At 48.2% G+C, this 20503-nt stretch overlaps 1 protein-coding gene across 1 annotated transcript in view; it reads right to left on the bottom strand.

Moving 5' to 3' along the window:
• The window catches only part of SLCO3A1 (solute carrier organic anion transporter family member 3A1), a 153843-nt gene extending 138565 nt beyond the window's left edge, over window positions 1-15278 (bottom strand). Inside the window, exon 1 of the mRNA XM_075432066.1 lies at window positions 15117-15278. Coding sequence (XP_075288181.1) covers window positions 15117-15278 — 162 coding nt within the window. The remainder of the gene's footprint in view (window positions 1-15116) is intronic.
• Window positions 15279-20503: the final 5225 nt, after the last annotated feature.

The raw sequence follows: 20503 nt of genomic DNA, 5'->3' as shown, positions 1-20503 counted from the left end.
AGGGAGAAGTTAGAGACGTTTCCCATCCAGCAGTACATCAAATGCTTTCATTTAGAAAGCCCTGGGAGGAAGGCAGCCATTTAAAAGGGAACCAACAAAATGGCCACATTGTGTTGTCAGTCCGCAGCACTGCGTAACAACTCTTCAAAGAAACACCAAATTACCGTAGGCATCTGCAGGTGGAATTAGGGTCTCTCTAGCACCTAACTAGCAATGCCCGAGCTTGTCCCCAAGCCACATGAGCTGCTTGCTTACTCCCATCTCACAGCCTGCAGCCCACGCAAGAGCTGTCCGTGTCATCTTGCGTATTTGCCAAGTAGCACCCTCCTACGAGGCTGCTCACAAACGGCTCGGTTCTCCTTCCACGTTGTCTCTGCGCAGAGCCAAGGGTACGAACGGGAGGTGCCAAACCTCCCACTGCAGAAAGGGGCAGGCTGGGAGGTGAGCGCAGGGCTTCGCGGTGTGGACAGACAGCAGGGCTGGGCTTGAAGGTGATCTGAAACCTGCTCCCCTCCGAGAACCTGCTTATTATCTGAGCATTTCCTCTGTGAAGAATGGGGGTGGAAGTTGTACAGGGCAGCCTTGCGACACTTACACGTTTAAGTTTGGCAGTCCTGAGCGCAACACAAGCCATGCAACTTTATATCCTGTACCATCATATTTTCTCCCCATTTTGCCACTTCTCAAAGGTAGCAAGCCCTTTTATTCCTGAACAGAACGCGATTTACAAGTGTCTTTTAAAATAAACACACACAAAATAGCATATAGGGAATTAAAAAAATTCTCATAGTTAAAGAACAATTAAATGTGAGATCTAGCTAGAACTTGCAGACTTGTCATCGTCTCACTTGTCTCAACATGCTCCCTGTAAAATGCAGAAACAGGCAACAAGATGCCTCACCAGACGATAGGAGCTCTGTTCCTTGGGATTCGCTATGAAATGAGCTATCAAAAAGCCAATGAACAAATGCATCTGCTGAGGCTGTACACACAGATGGCTGAATTTCACCCCTGTGTCTGCAGGATTCACAATAACCCGTGTCAGAGAGGCACCAAACAGCAGCTGATGGAGTCCCCTCACTGTAGAATGACCACACCCTGCAAGAACTCAGTGAGCACATGCAAGCGAAACAGAAGTCACCACCTCTTCCACTTACCTACTAGAGCCTGACGTGACCAAAAGCACAATATGAGCGGGGGTCCCATGGAGGACCGTTGCTCCTACAGCAGGGGCACATCAAATTCTGGGAGGAATCCAGAATTCAGCACTGCAGAGTGGGAATGGTTTTGCATTCAGTGTTCAACGCCAAGGCAGAGACATTCGCTAGCCAATTGGTTAGTGCAGCCCACACCAGAGCTATCTCTTTTCTGCTTGTACCTGCCCAACCTCTTGATTTCTCCTTAACCCTGATTTTGCAGGTGCACGACAGACTGGCCAGCACAGGAGCTGCACACGTGGCTGCAGTATTCCCACCACCAGCAGGAATCTGTCACCTCCAGGCACACTGCCCAAAGCCACGCCAGGCTTCACCGGGAGATACACAGCAAGCAAAGGGAAATGAAAGCCTTATGCATGAAACCAAGCAAGACAAAGTCCCTGATATCTCAGCAAAGTTGCCCACGCAGTCGCTGAGCATGGCTTTCTCAAACTGGGAGATAACGCTAGTGGACCTGTGATGGAGAACAGGGATGAGTCCAGAACAGCGTGCATGCGGGAAGCTGGAAAACGGGCACCTGCGTTAGCCTGTCTGCAGGTTACACTGACTGAGAGGGTGTGAATGGTGGAAGGATCATTCTTCATCCAGTCTCATTACCTGCATTGCTAGATCTTTTGTCGTCTTTAATCCAAGCCTATTAAAAAGTTCTCCTCGCAGCACTATGCCCAGTTTCTTCCCATCGCACATATGCCCCACGGCCATTTCAAATCCCGCGTTTTCATCTCCTTCCATAGGTCTTCACTCATCCTTCGCAGACAGCTTCTACATGAAGTTCATTCTCTTTATGTTCAGCTTCTCCCTGGTTCCTGTCTCCCCAAGGTACTAATTACGATACAGTTTATTAGCCAGGCACATAACATTTAGACTCTAAATTTGGCCTACTTTAAATGAAGCTAGTCACCACTGAAGCAGTCCACTGCAGTTAATAACAGGGAAGGAGATTTTTCAAAAGCACTTAAGTTGCTTGGGATCAAGAGTCCCGTTTTCAAAGAGACAGTTCGAGTAAGTCCCTTCTGTCAATGAGAGTACGGCTCAGAATGGATCTTTGAAAAATATCACCCTCAGGCTCTTTTAAAATCCACCACTACCAAAGAACAAGGAAAGCGGCCCTGAGTAGTCTTCTCCTCTGAAGGCTCGAAAAGTGAAGGGCTAGATGCTTCAATCCCGTGGCTTCAGGCAGGCGTGAAGGAAGCAGGGATACCATTCAGCTGGCAACAGGGCTGCTTCACAGTGCAGGGGGAAGGGAGAAGCCTCACAGATCAACCACACACAGCACAACACAAAATTACCAGCCCATTAATTCATTTAATTTGACTTATTACGGTAGCTGATAAGTGACCTGGTTCAGGGTCCAAGCCAGGATGCCTCTTTCATTCCAGTTACTGTCATTGCAGCAGCTGAGTGCCCATCATCCCACCCTGCAAGATGCCCATGAAGCCAGACAATACCATAGCTAGCACATTTGCTGCTGGACAGGCAAAGCCCAAAGAAGGCTTGGGGAAGTCCAAGACAAAGCCAGAAAATAAGCCCAAACATCCCCAGAAAATACAAATTGTAGTTGTTCCTCAGCCAACAAGCATTACCCCACAGGCAAAGCTGTCCTCTCCCAAGTCTGCCACATGTTGCATTGTCCAAATGCGAATGAAAACAGATTTCTTTGGGCACAAACATTAGTCTTGACTGATGAAGGGAGTCAGTTTGGACAGGACAGCTCTGAACAGACAGCTGCAAAGTAAGAACCTAGCTTGAAAACACTACCCATGTGTGGCAGGAATGTTCCTCTATCCCTGCCAAGATGCCACCATCAACAGAGTCTGCCTCGCCAGTGCTGGCTCAGAGGAAACAAGTTGCTGTTCCCCCATCGTCTAATCCCTCACTTGTGTGAGCAGCGGGGGCGAGGGAGAGGGCAGGGAAATACACAGTGACATGGACTCCTGGAAACACTCCATGAACTCAATTTTTCGTGACGCTGTCTGGATACCAAGAGTCCTGAGCATAATCAGGATGCTGAGAATCAAATTGAAAGTGTCTGACTCTATACACTATACACCATAGGGGGCAAATAAAGGAGAAAGCAAAGGTCATTTGAGTTTCAACTTGCATTTCCAGTGTACCAAAGTTCTGTGCACCCCTTAAAGACCCCACACCTTGAAGCCTCAGTGTGATGACTAACAGAAATCTGTAATGTTTTGGTCAAATTTGACACTGGAGTAACCAATTTCAACATTGGAGTAACCAGACACGCTCCATTCATGCCAAAACGCACTGTTAGCTACATCAGAAGACCCCAGTTTGGCACAGGCCATTTGCAGAATATTTTTTTCATTTTGGCCAACCACTCCTCCAAACAGTAATGCCATCTCAGAGCGAGTCATTTTGAAGATGGGGACACAGAAGTATTGAACTGGGACATTACAGGAGAGCCTGGGAAAAAACTTCCAGACCTGAGACCATACAACCTTATACTGATTCCCAGACTCACGGTGGCTTCCCCACTAAAGAAATCCAGTTCAATGAAGCCATATAACGACCATTTGCTGCGGCCCCACTTGAAGGGCTTTTTCCATATGTAAAAGGAACTCTCCGAGAAGTTAAATTCTGCCTTCCTACCTCCATCTCAGACTCTCCCACTCTCCCTCCCTTGACTCAAAATCCCAAATGAGCAGATTCCTGGTTTCAAGCCCCGAGCTTGACAAAAATTAAAAATACCGCGTCTTGGATAAAAACAAACCAGTTTCTCCTGCCAGCAACCCTCCAGTCCCAGCATTGAAGTGAAAGCAGAGAACTTTGCATCCAGATTTACCTCCAAGTTGTTACCCTGCTAATAATGACACCGGATACCTGCCCACAGGATACCAAAGCTGCAGCTTACCAATGTGGGAGCATCTTGAAAACTCAGATAACGACAAGGGACCCTGGGCACTGTTCAGAGATATACTTCAAGAGTTTGCAAGTTGAAAACGGTGCAGAACTGATTCTAGAGGCTGCATCCAATATTTCCCAAGAGTCATTATACACAACTGCAGTAATTCACTAAGGATCTATTTGAATAAACAGGCAAAATAAAAATTCTGGCAAAAAGTTTGTCCAGCACTGAATTAAGCTCAACAATTCCAATCAATAAATGCCACCTCAGCTACAAGAGGCTATATCATAAGCCCCAAATGCTTCCACAAGACAGAGCGAGAAGAAATTTGAAACTTCTGCCTTCCCAGGAAGAGCTAGCACTGAGATTAAGAGCAACACAGCAGCCTTGATGAATCCTCATCCACAGCGAACACTGGACTTCTGTACAGGGCCAGCATTTGAGAAAGCTTGTACAGTTGTGCCAAATGACACAGCAAACCCACAAAGCTGTGCCTCTAGCACATGGCTTGCTAGTGTGGCCGAACTTCAACAGCCACCAAATAACTCCCAAGCTGTTTTTGGAATCCATTCATTCACAGAGAGATTTGTCAATGCAGAAGTGGCCTCAATTGAGCAAATAAACTCTTGGAAGAGAACCGTTTATCTAGCTCCGTGGAATACTTGATATCTTCCCTTTTCAGCCTTTGCTCTGGGATTCTTTTAAGCTGGTGGGTTTGAATCCCAAAGACTATGGGAGAGCTTTTCAGTAACCCCAAGCCACCTCCCTCGATATATAATTTTTTAAATAGTATTAAATATCACAGATTATAGCAAGAGAAGAAACAAAATAAAACCCAACCTAGACCAGCATCACGGCACTGTGACCCAAGGGCTCCAGCTAGCCATGTGGTTTTTGATACCCCCTTTTGATGACAGAAATACAAACCTGGGGCCACAGTACCCCTCTTCGGACGGAAGCTGGAGAACACGAGACACAGCAGGTTCCTGCAGGAGCACAGCTGAGCTCAGTGGGCACTCTGCACTGCGCACCTCGGGTGAGACCAACTACAAAACTAACATCACCGCCCTTCACAAACAAGCCCCCCTAGACAAGGCATCCCTTCAGCTAAAGCTCCTGTCCCTCAGCCAGCAGCTGCGCTGACTTCAGACATAAGGACCTGCATTATAACTAGCCACAGGCAGCAGGAAACAAAGTGTGTGTCTCATGCAGAGGCTGAAAGGCCCATTGTAATTAACCACTCTCAGCCCTGTATGCTGAACAAGACAAAAACAAAACCCACAGTTTTCTTTTGCTGGTAAGCCCTAAAAATCCTGCCCACTATTTCTCCTAAAGGACCTATACGCCCAACGCTTTCTCTGCCCATCACACAAACCACAGCACTTGGCATAGGCTATGGGGAAGGTTAATTCCCAGAATAATCAGATTTTACAGGCAACGCCTGCAGGACAGAAAGTACACTACTGTGCTTTAGTCCCATAGACATGTGTCTCTCCTTGGGCTGAGCCTGTTGCTGCCCAGTGGCACACCACAAAAAATCGTGACTGACCACCAAGCACAGGCAGTATCCAAGCACAGGGAAAACCATTTACCCAGTGCCAGCCAACATTTCTTCAGAGAGCATCTTGGTGCTCAAACATGATGAAGTTCACCTCAGTTCACGGGCCAGGACGGATGCTCTTCCAGCAGAGCACAGCGAGCATCAGATGGAGACATGCTCCCAGTGAGCCTGGGAAGGGGAGGGATGGGGGTAAGGTGGTGTTTTAATTTCTACCTTTGTTTTAAACACGCAGATCTATTTTAATGAACAATAAAAATTAGTCTTCCCCAGGTCAATTCTGGTTTGCCCCTGACACCAATTACTAGTCTTTATCTCAACCCACGAGCTTTTTCACCTCACTTTCTGCCCCAGCCCTGCTTAGGAGGGGAGCGAGAGAGCGGCTGGGTGGGCGGCTGGCTGCAGTCCAAGGTTAACCCACTGCAATGCTTACCAAGCAAGGTGGATACTCTTTAAAAGAGAAAAGTTATAGATTAAGAACAACTTGGCAAAAAAAGCTTTACTAAACCTTGACAATTACAGCTCTTTCTGCAGCTCAGACGAATGACAAGAAGCAAGCCATAAGACTGAAAAAATGGAAATCTAAACTCAAATTTTTCTTCTTTAAAGATCAAGACCTAGTTACATATTGTTATTTTTTCTGATGTTTCCCAGCTATGAGAAACCTAATTTGGCATCTCAATACATCACGCAACACCCAAACCGCGTCAGGATGAGAAGTACGCATGTTTCCAGCAGATGAACGTCATTGGCATGGCGCAAGGAGCAGCAGGACACCACTGGGGGCATTTCTGCTTCATATTTTTCAAAATATTTTTCTTTTAGTCAGTATTTTTAGCTTCTCTTTTGGAAGCTTCAAATGCTGCCCCTCTTCTCCCTGACATTTCTCGGTATAGACGTGTGTGTGTACATACAGGCCTGGCATTATTCAGTTGTGCAAGGGACTTGTCCTGCTACAGCATCAAGCAAGGCACACGCCTGAGGAGAGAAGTGGAAAGAGGTAGCAGCTATTTCACATCCTTCTTTTCAGAAACAAAACCCAAGAACCCCCAAACAACCTCTTTGCAGCTCTTCCTGTTGAAGTTCTACCAGAGAAAACAAAGACCGTTCATTGTTTAACAGGACAGGTTGCAATGCTATGAAGTTATGGTGTTCTCTCACTCCCTTTCATCCCTTTGAAGAATTAAAGTGATGAAAAAATACCTGCAACTACAAAAAACTCAGTACTCTGTCCTGATCTGGCAAACATACCCATCACTGCTATCCTCTGGCCGTCCTGCACTTCAGCATAGATGGTCCCTGCCAGCTGACAGCATGCAAAGCTCCATCTAAAATACAGGTTCCAAGCAGACTCCAGGGAAAACACTACCTTTCCACCTTACATAAATTTTTAGAATAATTCACTTGTTTTAGGAACACAGAGCGCACCGCTACCTGGCACCTTGACCGTAAAGCAATTCCACATCGTTTCATTAGATTCTTCAAGCATTAAACTGTTCAGTATCAGCTTAAAATACAGATATACAATATACAATTCAATTGACCCAAAACCAATGTGGATTTCAATTCAGCCAAGCATCTAACTTGTAGCGGGAAAAGAAAATACACTATATGCTTCTAAAAATGAAAATTGAAACGTTTCTGAAGGGTTTCTATACTCCTCCACAGCCACACCACACAACTCTTCCCAAAGAGACAAGCCTTGTTTCAGTTTCTTTGTGGTAGAGTTTGCAGTTGCCTTTATATTAGGAAAAAAAAATAGAGAAAATGTTGGATTCAGATGCAAACATCAAAGCACCAAAAAAAAACCCACCCAAACTTGAAAGCAAATCTGACATCGTTGCTGCTGATACCATAATGCTGGGTGAGTCACGAAGACCTCAATAGAACCAGATTATCCAGGTTCCTTCAAAAACTTCACTGTCATTTTATGGGCCACCATAAAACTCAATTTTAAGTCTTTTTCCGCTTTCAGTAAACTTAAGGCATTATGAATTATACAGGTGAACAGTACAGTAAGTGTTTTAAAAGGAAATTTAAATATTAAAAATAAGACAATTCCAGCAATCCTTGCCTAGAAAACAGATCACTATGTAGCATGGAAAAACAGCTTCCATGCTCCGACACTTGCCCGCAGAGTCACTTATCTAAAAGTCTTTGGGCCTGCAAACATGCAGAAATCATCCATGCGATAGCTGCAGACACCAAAAAGATAAAGATGTTAAAAAAATATAGGGAAATCAGCCGGCTGCTTGGTGAGGAGAAAGGATGCTATGAAGGGAGAGGCAACAGAGAGGAAAAACAAAAACAAAACCACAACAAATTGCTTTTCTTCTTCTTGAACCATATAAAATAAACAACAGTGATGGTAAATATTCAAGCAAACGTGAAAGAAAGATATTGCTTTTATGCTGCAAGCAGTCATCTAAAATTACTGATTGTGTTCAGTACGAGCCCCAGTGAAAGATCTGCAACTTCAACACACGGGGCACAGCACAGCGGCAGGAGGAGGGGGCTGCCGCCCTCGCTCCACTACGGAATATTTCGGTATCAAAGTGCAGAAGCACACTGCGTTCAGAATAAGGCTGGAAAAGAGAAAGTTGCTAACTGGAGAGCTTGAGAAATCTGATTTTAGTTCTGAGGTCTTTCCTAGATTTGCTAGGTGCAGAGGGGCAGTTGCAGCCATACCTGCGCTGTGGGTCTTCATCTCCACAGGGTTACACCTGCATCCCCGCTCAACATCTGGGGAAAGGGAACAGTTCCTTTTCTCCAGCTTTAATCCATCCACTCAAACTGAAACATCTCGGATGCAGGGACCATCTCTCTAAACATTACAGAATGCTTCCCACATCAGGGCAGAGTCCTCCCAGAAGTGCCAGACACTCCAGGAACTCCCTGAACAGCTCGCTGTTGCTATTGATTGTACTGATACTACACGAAGTGTGTGAAATCTCTACTTAGTGGAGCAGGCAATGCTATTTGCTTCTTAATATGTACCTACAAAGAGACAGAGAGTCTAGTGGTTGCTCCAAGGTGACCTGGTGATGGGACTCTTGGGGTTCCAGTCCTGGTTTTGCTGCAGTTATAATGAAACCTTGTAAATCAAAATCAGCGGCCCATTTTTCTACGCAATAGCAAAAATGAATTCTTTCGAACTTCACTGGAGCACTTAAAGGACTTACTACAAAAAATATTATTGTGTTTACTTAAACTTCCTTGGATATATTCCTTAAAACACATCACTTTGCAGCTTCATCTGGTGTTGATCAGAAGACAAAGCTATATAATTCATCCAAGCTGCAGCCTCACCCACTCAGTAGTACGCCGTTGTTTAATCTTGCTACCGTGAAGGAACCACCAGAGACCAAGGAGTGCACACGTAAGGAAACATTTTAGATTATTGTACACAGAGGACAAATTCTTCTCGATGAATTGCAGACCAACTCTTTTGAAGCAATAAATTTACACTGCCATAACAGAATGGAAGCTGCCTTTTGGTCCTTCAAATATCCTGAAAGTAAGGGAAAAGAAAACCCATGCAACCTGAGAGACGTCACTTTCTGGGAAAGGGGGAACATCTGCTCTCCCGCGCAGAGAAGGAGAGGGATCACAGTTCAGCCGAGCCCTCGCCCGGACAGCAGCTACGTTACAATTTAAAGAGTCGCACTACATAAAGCTGCTAAGGAAGAACAACACAGACCTTCAGACCAAAGTATTCTCTGCTCTAAACCTCAGCTGCATTAATGCTGCAGGTCAGTAAAACTCAGAGACCTACTTGTCACATTGGCGCGCAGCAAATGCTAAATGGATTTTAGAAGCGAAGACTGGCCAAAAGAAATGGGACATTGGTTTTACGATGGATCATAACATTTCTAACAGGCCGCACTCTCTTTCAGGGCTTACAAATATCACTTGAGCCTTACAGAGAAAAGGAAGAACTACCAAACTACCTGCTAAAAACAATAAAAAAATTAAACACTGAAATCACTTGGTCCACACTCTTACACATCAAGTGCATTTTGCCTTTAAATGCATTTAACCAAGGCATCAGATTGTAAGGTTGGATTTACTCTGCAAATGGCACACAGTATATAATGTAAGACATAAACATGTTATCTCTACACCATTTCGTCTATTAGTAGCAAAGAAAAACTTTAAACCAAAGCATAGATGCCAGTTACTCACAAGCCTTCCCAGTACTCAAAAATCCAACCTACATCTGGATCAGAATTTGCTTCTACTAATTCATATAAAATTTTTATGTTAATGAGTCAACGCCACGCTCCCAAGCCAAGCCCCACGGGAGCCTTAAGGCATCAGAACCCAGAGCTGGATCTGGTTTCTCCTCCACCCTGCAGTCAGAGACCCGAAAAACATCAAAAGGCTTCTTAGAGAAGAAATATGAATGTAGTCAAAAGAGCTAGTTTATAATAACTTTCTGCTCAACTCAGCTGCAAAACAGACAATATTCTCTAATGGGAAAGGCATACTAGAAACAACTTTCCAGAAATAACATTGCCGGCAAAGATATATTAAGGGAAAATGAACTGTAAGCAATAACCAGCCAATGCTTGGCAATCTTCGTACCCACTAAAACATTTATTTTCACTCCATGGTTTTTTTTTTCCCCCTTAAATACCCCAGTGACAAATAAATTATGAGCATTACAGCTAATTTATTACTCAGCACTGATGAGGATGGAAAGAAAAAAAAAAAGGACAGAAGTAATATAAAGCCGATTCTTATTCTATGAAAATAAATACTTTAATAAAAACAATAATAAACGCAACGGGAAAAACTGCTCTTGCAATTAAGTCATTGGACTTAGTCACCTGAAGGTGGAATTCCTTGCTCTGCCAGACTCTTCCTCTGCCCGTACCTAAGCCATTCGGGCTCTGCTCCTGTTAATCAATCCAAAGCTTTATCAGTAGCTTCAGCAACAGAATCCAGACCTTAATCGCTGCCTCAGTTTCCCCACCTGCAACATTTCTCCTGCCCAGTCTACTCAGATTGCTCATATGCGGGGCCAAATCCTGCCATACAGCACCAAGCATGACAGCAAGCTTTCAAGCACTGCAGTACTTCTACACTAAAATTGTCTTTAATGCCATCTTCCATGCAGGCCTCTCCACTGACTTCATGGAGGGTTTGAGAGGGTCTCTACAACAGGAGACAACTGCTTTCGGTACCAGGAAAACCATTTTCTATTTGCCTCATTTAACACAGAGGGGGAAAGGGTTCCACACCAAAGCAACTTAAAAATCCACGAGCCAAATTCTGCCCTTCATCCCTCAGTTCCCTGGTGTCCCCACCACAAGCCCCCTGTCTGTGTTTGTTCCAGCAGAAACCCTTTGATGATTCACTTCTGTATTTACCTTCGATACTTATTTTTCTCCTGAATACAGAATTTTAAAATTTTCATTAATATCCCAAGCGCCAATCGCAATAAAAGCTGAACAGCAGGAGCCTGTCTCGAGCCCGCGTCCGCACAGGCAGTCTCACCCGGACTCGCACGGTGCGTTTTTTACTGCAGATATGTCAAGAGGGCTTTCGCGAGCCGCAGCCACGCGCTGCCGCACAGGCAAAGCTCTAGCCAGGCAGTCCAGCGTGGCTCAAAAGTTTTCATTCAGCAAAACAAGAAACAATTTGGCATTCATTCGCAGGCAAACACCAGCGCACCCTCCTTGGGAGGGACCAATTATTTTCCTTTCCATCTCATGCTCAGGCCAGTCATCCCCTATCACTTGGTAAGACACATGAATAGCTGCATTCAAAGCTGCAGCACACAGAGGCATCTCAGTAAAGCTCTGCAAAAACAGCTAGCCGGAGCACACCACCTAACTGTTTCTCAACGCGCTTCCCATATGCGTGCCCTTTATCTAAAGAAGCCCGTGACTTCGGCAGATGTTGGGTGCTTGCAACTAGGTCAGTTTGAACCGGAGCGCGCCGAGGCTAAAGGCTAGGGAGAGAAAATTAAATTGCACTCCTGCTCCGCAAACTGTGGCTGTCAAACCGAGAGCCCTTCGCCTTCTGCTACAGCAATGATTTCACCACCGGCTAGGCAAAAGATTTGACTGGCAGGGTGACGAAATGCCTCGCCAATAAACCGTCAGGAGCACTTGAAACGTTATTACCAGTTAAAATAATCCAAAATACAATGCAGGTAGGAATTCAGGGTGGGGGGGACAGGAGGGAAGTGTTGCCAAGGTATGTGAATCAGCCATATCGAAACCCTCATCGCTGCACGGCCGGCATGACTGATCACACTGCTGCATTCGCCCAGGAGGCACAAGGCTTGGCTGGGAAACGCAGGCTCCAGCCTTCCCCTCCCAGTGCCACCTGCACCAGTAACGCTCGGCTCTTCCATCCACGGACCCAGGCCGCAGGAGAGCACCCGGGGGTGGAAATCATCTGGGCTTTTCAAAGTTGCTGCAAAAACCCTGAGTAACTTCTGCAGCAGGAACGCCTGCAGACTACAAGCTGCATTTTCCCCGCTGCCACTGCAGTTGCTGGGAAATTCAAGTTTCCAAAAGCACGCAGGAGTAATTAGATGAAGCCAAATAAATGCATACACAAAACCTCACAAGCATATGCAAATAATAGGGTGTATTCAGCAGCCCCAGAAATTAAGGCAGCAGCGCAGGCTTGTATTTGCATAAACTACGCAGGCTGTGGCACCACGTCCTTTTGGAACATGTGCATTTTGCAAACAGCAAGCGCAATAATTGACAAATATTTTGGAATGTGACGTTGATCAAACACTCCCCAAAACTTCACATTGAAGAACCTCAGAGACACCGTACTAATTAACCATAGATATCCACTGTTGGCATCCTGGGGTATTTTCACTGCTGAGTTCTGTGGGAAAAGAATTGGACTTTATAGATTTTTATCAGCATTTATTATTTATAAAGCCCTGTTGGCAAGCACAATGTTTTATGAACAAATAAAAGTGAATGATCTTTGCTTCAAAACCACATAATGAATGAATGTCTGCTTTGTACAGACATTCAAATGGGCGCTGCTAGTTTATTGTGCAGAGAACACGGAAAAAAAGTTTTTACATCTCTGAAAAGAAATAACAATACCTACCTCTAAATGTACCGACATGAAAGCCAAGCCAAATCAAAACTGAACTCTTCAACCACTCCTAAGAAGCCAAGCCCTTGCCTTGTTTTCTTAACAAACTGAGTTTTTGCCCTCGTGGTCTCCCTGTGCAGAGCGCGGTAGGCAAAAACTGAGGAAACCAACTTGTCGCCGTGCAAGGTGAAAAAAGGTTTCTCTTCCTGAGTTACAAATAACTAGGGAAAGTCACACATGTGGGCAAGCAATGCAGAAGTAGGAACACAGTGCTCGCTCACTGCTGACGAGCTAAAATTAGTAGTTTATTCAACTGCCCGGAACTACACACGGTGTCCGTCCTCCGCAGCATCTCCCTATCTGTCTGTCTTTCCGTGTGCTCTCCGCTTTGTCTCGCCCGCTAATTTGTGCCTCGGGGAGCAGCCCAGCACGCCGCGGCCGAGCCCGACAGCCCCTGCTCATCCCAGGAGCCCGAGTAAATGAATACCCACTTGCAGTTCCACCTGGGCAACCCTGCAGTGCCTCCACCGATCTCAGCACCCGAGAACAGCACTCGGCCCCACGGGACACTTGGTCTGCAAAAATGATTCGGTCCTCCACGCTTCCCACCCAGCGCCTTTCCTGCGCCCGCTGTCGCTCCCCCACGACACCTGTAAGCGCAGCGCTCGCCCGGATTCGCTTTAAGCACAGATTCCCCCTCCAAAGATCGTTCCACATTTGCATCTGTTCATTGTATGCAGAGCTGCGCGGTATTTGCAATGACGGAAGATAAATTATACAGGGAACGGAGGAACACTTGCCCAGTGCAGCTGGGCCACTGCTTATGTGTGCTGGGGATTGTTTTGAGTTTAGTTTTCTTTTTGTTTTTCCCTGCACTGACCAGTTGTCTGTTACCGCGTGTGGATCTGCCTGGCCACGGGGACAGGATGTCAGGCCGTCAGGACACGGCGGAGGGTCGGGGCAGCAGCACCTCCGTCGAATTAACCCCTTGGAGGAGCGAGCTGGGGCTCGGGGGACCCCGACAGCAGCAGTGACAGGCACCGAACACGGTACAAAGCAGTCAGCAGAGTTGGGGAAAACAGGAGAAGAAATGCTAAACTGGCGAGGAGACAGCAATGCAAAGGAGTTTGAGGAAAATGCCATGCCAGGGACTACTGCTGCTGATGCTACGCTTAGACACTGTAGCAAAGCGTGCCAATACACAGTCCTCTAGCAGATCTATACATTTCAGCACACTGGTGCCCACTGGCTGACATCACCTCAGTGGGCTCTTCCTTGGCTGCTACTTCGACGAAGGATTATCCCACACTCCTTCACGCTGACAGCTCATTTTGCAAGTTGCTCATCGGAAACAATCTATTTACTTACTGAGGTGTTACTCACATAAAAGAAGCATGTCCCCGTCTGGCTTCTACAAATTAAGTGACATCCACCTATACTCACACAGGGTACAGAATTTCTGAGTTTATCTCAACAGCTGTGATGTAGCTCCCTTTGGAACTACAAATACGTTCCAAACTAAACTTATGCGTTTTGTTATATGGAGATGACTGCTAATTTCCATTTAGTATTAATAGGGAATATTAACCCTGGGCAGTTTAGCCACATACCTTGAAAAATTATAGATCACGTTCAGCACAAATCTGCATAAGTAGTTTGAGCACGTGAGAGGGGAGCAGTGCTAAATACCGAATACAAGCACGGAACGCGGAGATCTTACTGTGTAAGATACTACGTGCATGGCCTCAAAAAACCTCAGAGATTATGAATACATTTCTTTTCCATGGAAACTATAATTCTCCAATCCAGCAAGCTATTTTGAGACATTCAAATCCACTCCACGCTTACATCTGCCGGGAGAAGCACGCTTCTCCCCGGGCCGCCCCTCCGGGCGCGGACACGCTCCCAGCCCCGGTACCACGGCCCTGCCCCGGCCCCCGAGCCCGCCGCGCCGGCCCCGCGCAGAGCCCGCTCGGCTGCTCCCGACCCAGCGCCACGGCTCGGGGGCTGCTGCGCTCCACGCCGCCGCACCGCTCCGAGAGCACGGGGAGAATTAGGAACGCGGGAGGCACGAAGTCAACGCCCCGCTAGCTTTCCTCGGGATTTACTCAGCGTGAGGTGGACAGGCTGGTGTCTGACCCGAGTTAGCGGCCAGCTCGGGAAGCAGCGGCGGTGAGGAGCCAGCCCGGGGCACCGGCTGCCCAAGTTCCCTCCGCACCGGGCGGGCAGGAGGGTAACCCCCCCCCCCCCCGCGCTGCTGAGTCATTTGAGCCGCCGAACGCCGGGCTGGTGTCGGACCCCCCGGGGAAGGCTGCCCGCCCCGGCTGCGAGGAAACTTCCCATCCACTTGTGCCGGCGCAGCCCCGGCTCCGCGCCCGGCCCGGCCCGCACTCACCAGGTAGGCGCCCACCGTGCCCTGGGCCAGCATCAGGGCGCACTCGGACACCAGGAAGAGCCGGATGCTGGAGAAGCAGGAGACCTTCCCCCGCCGCCCCCGCTGCCGCGCCGCGCCGGCCCCCGGCAGCTCGCCGCCCGCCGAGCCCCGCTTCCCCGGCATCCTCCCGGGCACCGCCGCCGCGGGATGGCGGGCCCCGCGGCTCCTCCGCGCCTTCCTCCTCCTCCTCCTCCTCGGGGTGCCAGTCACAGCGGCAGCCCGCGGCGGCCGCCTCCCCGCCCGCGGGCTGCTGCCATGGCCAGCTCGCCGCCGCCGCCTCCTCCTCCCCGCTCCCTTCTCTCCTCCCTCTCTCCGCCGGCCCCGCGCAGGCCGGATCCGCGCCCCCGCCGGCGAGGGGCGGAGGAACGCGCGGGGCTGGCGCCGGCGGAGGCTCCGCGGCGGGCGGGGGGCGGGAGGGGCGGCTGCCGCCACGGCCCCGGGCCGGCCCCTCCCGCGCGGGCCGGGGTGCGACGCCCGCCGGGGGCGGAGGCCGCGGGGCGCGGGAATTTTCGCCCTCAGGGGGAGGGCGAGCGGCCCCCGGGCCGGCCCGGCCCGCACCTCCCTCCCGGCGTCCCCCCGGGGCTCTGCTCTGAAGGGCGGCCGCGTGAAAATCGCGTGTTCGCAATAATCGCGATAACAGTCGGTGTCGTGCCTCGCCGCGCTGCTGGCACGTGGGCAAGCTCGGGCCCGTGCTTCGTGTCGCCTGCCACGCGCCTGTGGGACAGCGCCTGGTGCGGTCACCCCCACCCCGAGCTCCAGTCTCACAGAATCAGAATGGCAGGGGTTGGAAGGGACCTCTGTGGGTCATCTAGTCCAGCCCCCTGCCGAAGCAGGCTCAAGATGTCTCCTTTTAAAAACCACTGATCACCAGTTCTGCCATGACAAACCGCATTCCTCGCTGGCCTGGGAGCAGGACCTGAGCGGCTCCGCTCTTCAGGCGCGCTTTCCCAGTCCACTGCCGGGCCCGCACTGGGGGCTGCTGCCTTACTCCCTGCCGTGGTTGAGCTTCCAGCAGAGCGGAAGGTTGGGTGCTCCATCCGCTGAGTGCTGGGGCGTCTGTGGTCTGTTAGGGGAATGGTTTTCTGTGGGATTCCGTTTTCCAAAAATTGGTTACATTATTCAAAAATGTAAAAGTTTGTTTCAAAGAAGTGTGCATTTCTCAAAGATAGCTGCGTGATTTGGATCCTAAATTTCATTTTCAAGGGCAGTTGAGGCTTCAGAACTCCTGAACACCTGGGAAGATGCCTTTGAAAACAGAACTGAGAACATCCTGATTTTTCACAGAATCACAGAATCACAGAATAGTAGGGGTTGGAAGGGACCTCTGTGGGGCATCTGGTCCAACCCCCCTGCCGAAGCAGGGTCACCTACAGCAGGCTGCACAGGACCTTGTCCAGGCGGGTCTTGAATATCTCCAGAGAAGGAGACTCCACAACCTGCCTTGGCAGCCTGTTCCAGTGCTCCGTCACCCTCAGAGGGAAGAAGTTCTTCCTCATGTTCAGACGGAACTTCCTCTGCTTCAGTTTGTGCCCATTGCCCCTTGTCCTGTCACTGGGCACCACTGAAAAGAGCTTGGCCCCATCCTCCTGACACCCACCCTTCAGATATTTGTAGGCATTTATGAGGTCCCCTCGCAGCCTTCTCTTCTTCAGGCTGAACAAGCCCAGTTCCCTCAACCCCTCTCGTAGGGGAGATGCTCCAGTCCCCTCACCATCCTCACCATCCTTTTTCAAGGCGTAAGCCGGTCATCACCAGGAAGTCAACAGAGCTGACATTTGTCCCAGCACCCTGAGTTTCTTCTCCCAAACTATCATCATTGTTTAAGGGCTTTTTATTTTGCCCTTCTTTTATATGAATGCCTTTTAATAAATACAATGCTGGAAATTAATCTTGAGCAGAGTCTCCACCCAGGTTGATGAGTCTTGACCAAGCCCAGCTGATGCTTGCTGCCCCAGGAGGACTGCAGACCTTTGCCAGAAAGAAATTGCGGAGACCTGGCACGCTTGGCTGTTGCCCTTTGCTCGTCAGCTGCCAACAGCTCCCTCCCATGCCGACCTTTGGCTTGGCACAGCTTTTCCAGCAGGTCTGGGCCACATCAACAGGCATCAAGAGTTCCATCTAACCCAGGGACACGGTCTCCAACGTTCATGGCCCGAGGCAGCATTATCAAACGATTGGTGGGGAGAACAGTCTGGTGCTTGTAGACAAGTGGCCTTAATTTTAATGAGATACCTATCAGGCCTTCAGACATTGCGCATCTCACAAGATGCACGCGAGAAGCTACCTGAGGCCTCAGATGCCAAAGTTTTTGCATGAGGTGGTGAAAAACTGGCTCATCCGTACAGGGTTCTGCCAGTTCAGAAGGTGTTTGTTTTCCAGCCAGGAAGAACTGGGTGTTCCACCAAAAGAAACCCCAAACCTCCTCATTTTCCTGAACTCTCTTTAGACTACAAAAATGTTCATCTCCTCCTAACACGTTTGTTTAGGGACCTCTGCTATAAAAATTCTGCAGTCCGAAAGCTGGAAGGGTCTCTGTCTCTAGATGGGTGGATTTGCAGCCTAATTCAATTAGCGTGGCTAGACAGATGCTTTGCTCCAGATGGATGCTGTGGCGCGTTGTAAACAGGATGGACAATCTCACAGACTTTTCAGTAAGTGAAAATAGAGGGGTGTCTCTTAAAACACTTGAGCTTGTAGAATTACGGCAGGGGGAGTCTTAAAATTCCCTGAAAAAACCCCGCATTTTTGGGGCATGCTGGTCTTTCCAGTCAGCTTTTGCCTGTGTGTGTATATATATATATAAAATATATATGCAGGTGCCATCACGTGTCTTGATCACGTCTTAGACATCCTGTTGGAAGCCCCTGTCCAGGCTGAGGAAGCAGATACACTGCTTGTCTGTCACGAGGAAAACAGCTGCTGGAAATATTTGACTCTAATACTAATTATCTGAAACATCTGGTTGGTTAGTTTATTGCAGCAGAATACAATTATCAGTTAAATTTCTGTCCAGAAGAGACACAATGCCTGGATTTTTTTTTGTTGTTGTTCTTTATGTTGTATACTTGCACTTAGTTCCTTTAGAAAAATTCCTCCTGGATTGCTCTGCTGAAGGAAAGATTGAGGGCCTTGCATCTCCACTCCAGTGCGTCAATAGACCGGAGTTTGCTTTCTGCCGCCTTTCAACATACCACATTCCTGAGAGATCTCAGCAGAGTGCTTCAGGGATGGACACACGACCTGTTTGGATTTAATAGTTAATTATTGTTATACCCAGACAGTTTTTCTGGCCTAAATTGACCCAGCTTTAACTGCTAATGTGTAGAATACTAAAGTTCTTGGATTATCATTAGCCTGGAATGAAAAGGGACTTTATAGCTAGAATGGTTGCTTTTCCTCAGGGCTCAGTAGTTTTGCCAACACAGTCCTAGCTCTTTCCCCAACCAAAGCAGGCATTAGCCACTTTCTCCACCACTATAATTTGTGCTAAATGTCTTGCAGATACCTCATCAGACTTTTATAAACACTTGAACGTTCATAGCTGGGAGGCAACGCGCTGCCATAGATAAGGTTGGACAGCACAATCTTTAACAAGTCGGCTCCCCGGAGACAGCTTTATTACATCTTGTCTGCTGGACATCGTCTTGCTTGGGCAAGGCTTGTGGGCTTGTGTCGATATTCACCTTTGGGTGACCTTAACAGCTAGAGTTTTCTTGATCTGTCACCATCCTAAAACACTTCGTGCTTCAGTTCATTGTTTTTCTCCTATTTGTGGTTAATCTTGCTGAAAATTAGCTGTGTAGTTGTGGGTTTTGATACTAGGCAGGCACAACGATTTTCATCCACGTCTAGAACTAGTGCCGATGGTATATGGGGTTTATGGCTAGCAGAGGAGGAGGAATGGGGGAGAGCTGTGAAGGGTGAGGACCTCAGTGAGGCACTCGACTGAAATCCTACACCTCAAGGGGCAAAAGTGCAAACTTGAAAAGAAAATCTAAGCTTAACCATCAGCAGTGTTGGTAACAGGAGGAGGAAGAGTAGAGGATGATTTTCCTTAAGCAGAGCTGGTGGAAGCCTCTCCTGTGAAATGTGCCAAGGCAAGCAGCTGATCTGTATCATTAGGAATCTCTACAATTGCCATTGGAACTGTATTCCCAAACCTTCCGGACGTATTTTACATTCCAGGGAGCTAACGTGTGCCTCCCCCAGTAGAGCCGCACTGGAGCAGCGGTGGGCACGCCTTGTACCTGTTCTTGCTGAGGGTGCAGCAGAGAACAACAAGGACAGGTACTAAAGAGAAGACGATGGTCTCACAGGAGACATATCCGTCCTGTAGTGTGTGTTAAAAAAACTCAACAAAAGCAGTGCTGCAACCAGAACTATTATCTTCCCTCACCAAAACTGCTCACCGTAGGTGTCTGGGCGTTTTCTGCAGGGCCATTGTGTGTTTTACTGCTCTCCTTTATACTGCTGTAGGTCAGGAGCAGCTAGCAGAGTTTGATACTCACCTAAGTGCCTGCACGCTCACCCATCCCTGTGGCTACGGCTTTAAGAGAGGTGTTTGTGCAGTGCAGGGTTAGGGTTCCTCTCCCGCCCGGTGGCCCTGGGTGCCAGCCTAGCTGCAAGTCACCGTTAACCTGGCATCATTGCAAGAATGACTGAGGAACATCATCTTGAGAGCTGCTGGCAGGGCGTGCTTGCTTGGGTCTGCTGGGTTGACGCTTGTTCTGCCCCTTGATCCGGCGGAGTAGGTGCTTTCACCTGGCCGTGAGGATGTCACAGCGCTGCAGTAGGTGCTGGAAAATAATGTTCCTGAGAGGTTTGCATTCTGCTCCATTCAAAATTACACCAGTGAAGTTAAAAATCAGGCACAGCTGTCTCGGGTATCACTCTCGGACTACACCCATTTGGGTTTCTTTCCAGGACTGTGCAGCCGTGTTGAGGCTGGTTTTCATTTGCTTTAAGCCATTTGGATGAAAGGAAAACTCGTGTGCTGCCAAAATGGATTTGCATGTAGCATAAATCATGTCTCCTTGGCACCAGATCTGCACCCCTGGCTGGTCCTACTTGTCTGAAGGAAGTCTTACATATTAAGAAAATGAGAAATAACTTCAGATATGTTCAAAGAGTAAAGAACCACACATAAATAAATAAGAAATCCCAGGACTCTAGCCAAGAGGCTTTTCCTTGCGATGGCTTTGAAATTCTGTTTTGTGATTCGCTGGTACAAAACCCTGTGGATGAGCTGGTACAGGAGGGTGGTGACAGGAAAGGATTTTAGTCATCTACCAGGGTAGAATAGGGGTATAAGCATGACATCAGCCCAGAGCGTACAGCAGTAAGGACAG

The sequence above is a fragment of the Opisthocomus hoazin genome, chromosome 10, assembly GCF_030867145.1.
Source record: "Opisthocomus hoazin isolate bOpiHoa1 chromosome 10, bOpiHoa1.hap1, whole genome shotgun sequence".
In the NCBI taxonomy this organism is placed as follows: domain Eukaryota; kingdom Metazoa; phylum Chordata; class Aves; order Opisthocomiformes; family Opisthocomidae; genus Opisthocomus; species Opisthocomus hoazin.
This window is presented reverse-complemented; position numbering and strand designations above follow the sequence as displayed.